Genomic DNA, 6214 nt, shown 5'->3' on the forward strand with positions numbered 1-6214 from the left:
GACTGTTTACTTAGCCTGGCGGGCGAAGGACACTGTCTCAGCTGAACTCTGGACACACACACACACATACACTGATATGCACACACTGATCCCCCCTCCCTTTCCAAACGCCTTCGATGCTTGTGCCCAACCGGGGAAGATGGCAGTCGACTGGACCAGCGCAGACATGCTGCAAGACCGGATGCGCTGTCTACACCGGCTCTCTCTTACCCTTTACCCGCCCCTGTTGCTTGTCTTGTGTTTCTATGGTGCATTGATAGTCATGTGCTTTTTGTGCTGAGGTGTTTTTTCTGTTATCAAACTGTTCTCTCACTAGGTTTTTTTTCTCCTCCTCTTACCTCATGTTATGTATTTTCGTTGTTTTTTTTCCTATCAGCCTACCTTTCTGACATGTCTCCCCAATGTGATGTTTGTGTAAAGTTGGTCAGAAGGTTCCTTTGTAAGTGCGCATGCGCCATTAGCGTGCTGCCTGCTGTAACCCTAATTTCCTTCGGGATTAATAAAGTATTCTGATTCTGATTCTGATTCTGATGGACCGTACCCAACACAAGCCTGGGGCCTCAAACCGCCAGGATTTTTCTCCAGGAGACTCGAACTCCTCTGGCGCTAGAGGGAGTGTTCGCCCAGGGCGCCAAACAGGCTAGTACCGCCGCTGGCGATAAACAAACAAGAGAGAAAAGCCAATCAGCTGATCATTGATCAGTTTCATGATTGAAGTAGCAACAGGAGAGGGAGGGGGAGAGAATGAGAGAAGAAGAGGCTGTACAGCATAAAGACAGAATAACTCCAGCTTTGTGTCTTTTTCCATTCTAGCTGAAGTACGGGACAAACTGCGTTCCTTCTCAGCTCAATACGAAATGTGTAATATTTTCTCTGAATGAGGGATGATTCCATTTTTTATGGGACGGTTGCAACTCTACTAACTAACCTTATGAATAAAATAAAGTTCGCAATCAGCAACATGATAGCACCCACCCAGCTGTATAGAAACTCCATCATTCTAGCTAGTACGCAGTACGATTTATTGTAACTGAGTGTAAAAATTCAGCACTACAAAAATAAACTATACCTAAACTTGGTTTATATCTTACCCAGATAGACTGCAGGTCATAACTTCTTTCCTGAAGTTCAGTTCACCTGACACTCGGACCGGCAGCCGTATTTGATGTTTTGAAAATGAGATGGGGCTGGACTAATATGGGCTCAAAATGTGGTCATAAATATTTTGTGCTTGTAAATCAGTTTTGTACTTGAAAATCAGGATTTGTATGTCTAAAAAGAATTTGTGTGTGCGTAAAAAAGATTTGACCGCCAAACCCATCTGTTCTCTGATTGGATTGTTACATTTGTGATTGACATGACATTGACCAATCAGATGAAAGGAAGAAATATAGGGTCAAAATTCGTACTTGTAACTTGCAGGGTTTTTTTTGGCTAAGTCCACACACAAATCTTTTTTACACACACACAAATTCTTTTTACACATACAAATCCTGATTTACAAGTACAAAACTGATTTACAAGTACAAAATATTTATGACCACAGTTTGAGCCCATAGACTAGCAGTCTTCTTATGATCATTTGTTAAAAAAAACTTCTTTTGTGTGTGTGTTATAGGTAAATAAATCAAAGTGCTTAATTAACTGAATTTGTGCTTTTAGTCAGCAACACTAGAAAATCATTATGTCATGTTAATTCATTTAACACCCAGTAATAATGTGATTAGTTATTGTGTGTTAAGTTATACTGATGTTGAATTGAAATGCTACTGACCCAGTTGTATAATCATTGTTCACATGTGTTTGTGAAGGTTCTCAGTCATCCAGGTCATCGTAGTCAAAGGAGCTTGCAAAGAAAAGCGTCTGGACTTCTTTAAGTTGCTTGAAGACATTTCACCTCTCATCCGAGAAGCTTCTTCAGTTCAATTCAATCAGTTCAGTTCATTGTTCACATGTGTTTTTTTTTTTTTTAGGTTTGTACCAGTGATGGCAACTTCAGAGTCGCAGAACTCTCTTGCAACCCCTGGCTCTCCTCCATCCGAGATTTCAGCCCCCATATCCAGCCTAGCTATCTCTGTTCCCTCTGTGACTTTAAGTCCCTCTGGTGAGGAAGAGCGCCCTTTGCTGCATCAGCTGCACAAGTCCTCAAGCCGGGATGTACAAAAGAGAACCTCTTCACACTACAATCATGGCCATGTGGCAGATAGCTTGCCATCTAGTCCACTGTTCGCTATGGAGAATACTGACTACCAAACCATACAGGACACCAGAGCTGCCAGCTATATGTTTTCAATAGCACCTGTGAAATTAATTAACACAAACAACAATGTAAGTGACTGCAGCAACAATAGTGTCACTGACCATGTGGTTGATTATTTGAGGTTAAATGGTGACAGCATACTAGTAAGTGATACAGAGGAGCCTCAGGGGGAACACATACCCTTCCTAAGTGCAGACAGGAATACAGTCCTTTTACTCAGGGCTGTAGATAGCGGCAGGACTAACCCAGCATCACCAAATGATGACCTACCAGTAAAGTCATCTAGCCTCATCAACCAACAAGATTTAATTGCTGCGTAAAGTAAAAAAAAAAAAAAGAAAGAAAAGAAATTGCTAAGATTACTTCACATGGAGGAAGAATATAAACAACCTTTAAACCTTTATTTTCGATAAATTCTCATAATTTATTTGCTGTGTAAAGACTTTTAAAGACAAATGAAGAATGAAACTTTTATTTTAGAGATGTAGTAAATAAAGTTTTATAAAAAAAACAGTACAAATGTCTTGTAGGTAAAGTGCCATACGCTAGTATGCAGCAGTTCATAGTATAGTTAAAAGAATATTTCAGTGCAGACAAATATCAATGGTGCCTTTCTGTTTAGTATGCTTAAGGGGCCGTAATATTGCATACTGGGCCATGTATCACCCTCTTATTCTTCAAGTTAATAATCAGATGCTCTGTGTTGTCTGCCTTTAACATCTTGCACTTTAGGGCACCCACTGACATATTTGAAATCAAATGTTATGGGTTCAAAGTGCATGCTATGTTCTTAAATGCTGTCATGAAAAAATGAGCAGACAATTGACTTGAATTGATGGTTTTCTTACCTGATGTCCTACTTTTATCACAGTCTTATGGTATATATTATTAGTAAGCTTATAACCTGGATTCCATCAAAATGTCAGAGATCTTAACTCATTCACTGCCAGCCATTGGCAGTGAATGAGTTAAACCCATTGACTCATTCACTGCAATTGACGGCTATAGACGTCAATGGCAGTGAATGAGTTAATAATTTTATTCATCACTGGACTACACTGTGGATGACCTGCCAGAAATGAATATTGTAGCTGTGAGATAAATATACATTCATTAAAGTTTGCCTCAACAAGGTGCATAAGATACACACAAAGAGTTGTATTTACATTCGACCATTTCTATGTTTAAGAAGTATTCACTGAATTGTATGGCATTGTTATAACAATTAAACAATGTTCATGCTTAAAGAGTAGCAGCCTAATAATCCTAAGGTTTCTGGTATGGGTTAAGCTGGATGCTGGTTTTCACATGCCCCATAATCCTCCTTAGAAGTTTTATTTATTCCTATGCTGACAGATGTTCTGCCTAAGTATAAACTGTCTCAGTTAAGGTGGTACAGTCAACGACTACTAGTGTGAAGACCAGCAATTCTTTAAAATAGTATCTTTAAATCAACAATATCTACAAAGTAAATTAGCTACAAGATCTATGTCTGATTTGTTCTTGTGTGAATCCAACCAGTGCCTTGTATTGCACTGTGGATCTTAGAGAAGTGCTGAATGTATAAATTGTGGTAATTTCCTTTAATTTAAACCATATTTCTGAAAAAAAAAAATTGAAATTGAAATTTCCCCCCAAATTAACTTGTTATCCTCTTGCTGTAAGAGTCAAGTTCAGGTTTTTCCTTTTAATTTAAATGACCTGTCTTGATATACAATTACAATTAATTACAACAGATTGAATATAAACAATGCAAGATATACAGTCATTTCATCTGCACACATTAGTACATAGAGAAAAAAATATCTTGCACATTTTGTCACTTGAATGGTTAGCATAACACAGAGAACATTGTTTTGAAATGGGGGTGTCTTTAATTTATGTAAATATATCAGGAAAATCTCCTGCATTGTTGTTTCTCACTGAATATCACATTATGTGTTTTGTGTGTTAGTGTCAAAGCATTTGGGATTGAAAAAGAACTTTCAGTTGTTCTGTCTCACTATTGATTGATACAATGAAAGTCTTGTGCAGCTGTAATAATAAATAAAACACACATTTCACATTTGAGCATACATGTGAACATGATTTATATGTCAAATCTATGGCTTTTTATCAGTTTGTTTTTTTTTTGGTAAGGACTGATCATTTTAAAGAACTGAAGATGAATTCTCTTCAGTTCTTTAAAGAGAACTTTGTAATTAGACCTTCTGGACCGCTCATGGCAGAACAAAGTCCCAACAATGATAGGAATTAGGACAAGACTCCTGGTGTCTAGATGCTGGCAGTGGTGGAATTGAGGATGAAGGCTTGGATGTGGGTTCTGAATGGAAGGAAATGTGGAGGAGTCGGGTTGCACATATGAGAGTCTGAAAGACAGAATGACGAAACAGCAGTGAGATTTAAAGCACACACATAAGAGAGGCTGATTGTCTTGCAGCAGGCAGGCAAGAAAATTATCCAGCTTAGAGTGATGATGTCAGTATTGTCAGAGTTGTTTGACACTGGGAAAGTGGATGTGATGTAAAGAATGGGCTTGCAGTCAAAAACCCAGGAAAGCAGGCAGATTAGTGAATAATTTCTTATAGTAAACACTATAGTGTTTAGACTACACAACTTCAAATTAAGTCCTGGCTGCATATTACACTGAAAATAAATAATAACACAAATTTGTACTCCCTTTACATACATGTTATTCTATGTGCTGAGCAATGCCATTTTGTTTTAATTCTGTATTTTACTTGTATCTTTGATACCCATTAAACATGTAATTTTTTTTTTCATGTAATGTCTTCTTTCATGAAAGCAAATAAAAGTAATTTTTGAGCACAAAATTTTGATTTGTGTTCATGACTTATTGAGTGCATAAGGTAAAGCTGCAGATCTTGCCAAGCTTTAAGCAGTTTAGGAAAGCTAAAGACACATGGGTAGCGGGACAACTTCAGTCCTGTATCATTTAATTAATATAATTAATAATGAATTCATCTTACTGCTGGCTATCATATGATGTATATTAGCTTGCTGATTAAAGGTAATATATATATTACTAATTTATGATATATATTATAATATATTGTAGTAAACTTACCATTTAGTTCACCTTTAGTTCAGAATGAACCCAATCCTGGCACCATTCCTCTTCTGCAGCTTTCTGACTACTTCACTCGTCACCATGGCAACCACCTCTTACCCTCCTTTAGACCCGCATGAAAAGAGAGAGTTCTCCAAGCCCAGAAACTCGTGACCATGTTTACCTTCTGGTGCACTCACTAGTGAGACAACCCTCCCCCTTAAATTCCTTAGAGAAGGGGACTTTCTCTGTAATGTCTAATAGTATCAGAGGAGCAGTCCACCTCCAAAACTTCTCCGCAATACACTGTGTGCAGTAAATGACAAAACACAAACACACATATGTGATGCTAATTATGAGATATTAGCCTTACAGACAAACATAAATCGCAACATGGAGGCTTGGGGACCTCATTTGTTCACACCACATCAATAAGATGCTCTCTGATGGTTAGAAGGGATGGCTACTGTGTCACACATAGCTTTGCACTACTAAAGTGTTTTTGGTAACATGAGACTGACCAAGACAGAAGTACGAAGAGTGTGAAGAGAGATAGTGAAATGCGCCAGTGCTTCTACAGGTTGTCAGACTGACAACCTGTGGAAGGCAGTAATTGGTGTGCAATATTTTTACAGGAGGGCTAGTGGAGACAATGACATCTAAGGATAGGAATTAAATTCTGAGTAGTTCAGTTGTACTGGGTCCCAATTTCCAGTAGTTTAATGCTTTATAAATGTTAGTCTGCTTGCTTAACGATTTTGCTTATCGGTTCCACAAAGTTAGCAATAGTTCTTTTCCTATTACAGCTACATCCACTTCTGTCGTGCCTAGGCTGCTCACTAGGGCTGGGTATCATCACTGATTTCTATAATCCATTCGATTCC

General features: G+C 38.1%; 1 protein-coding gene across 4 annotated transcripts in view; it reads left to right on the plus strand.

Moving 5' to 3' along the window:
• Positions 1-3242, plus strand: part of nrg1 (neuregulin 1) — a 68538-nt gene extending 65296 nt beyond the window's left edge. For 3 of the 4 annotated variants that reach the window (XM_005751321.1, XM_005751320.2, XM_005751322.2), the window contains one exon: positions 1974-3242. In XM_005751321.1, the coding sequence (XP_005751378.1) occupies positions 1974-2580 (607 nt within the window). In that variant the 3' untranslated portion in view covers positions 2581-3242. The remainder of the gene's footprint in view (positions 1-1973) is intronic. The other variant, XM_005751323.2, reaches the window with a different exon arrangement.
• Positions 3243-6214: the final 2972 nt, after the last annotated feature.

The sequence above is a fragment of the Pundamilia nyererei genome, unplaced genomic scaffold (assembly GCF_000239375.1).
Source record: "Pundamilia nyererei isolate P.nyererei 1_Seehausen unplaced genomic scaffold, PunNye1.0 scaffold00306, whole genome shotgun sequence".
NCBI lineage: Eukaryota > Metazoa > Chordata > Actinopteri > Cichliformes > Cichlidae > Pundamilia > Pundamilia nyererei.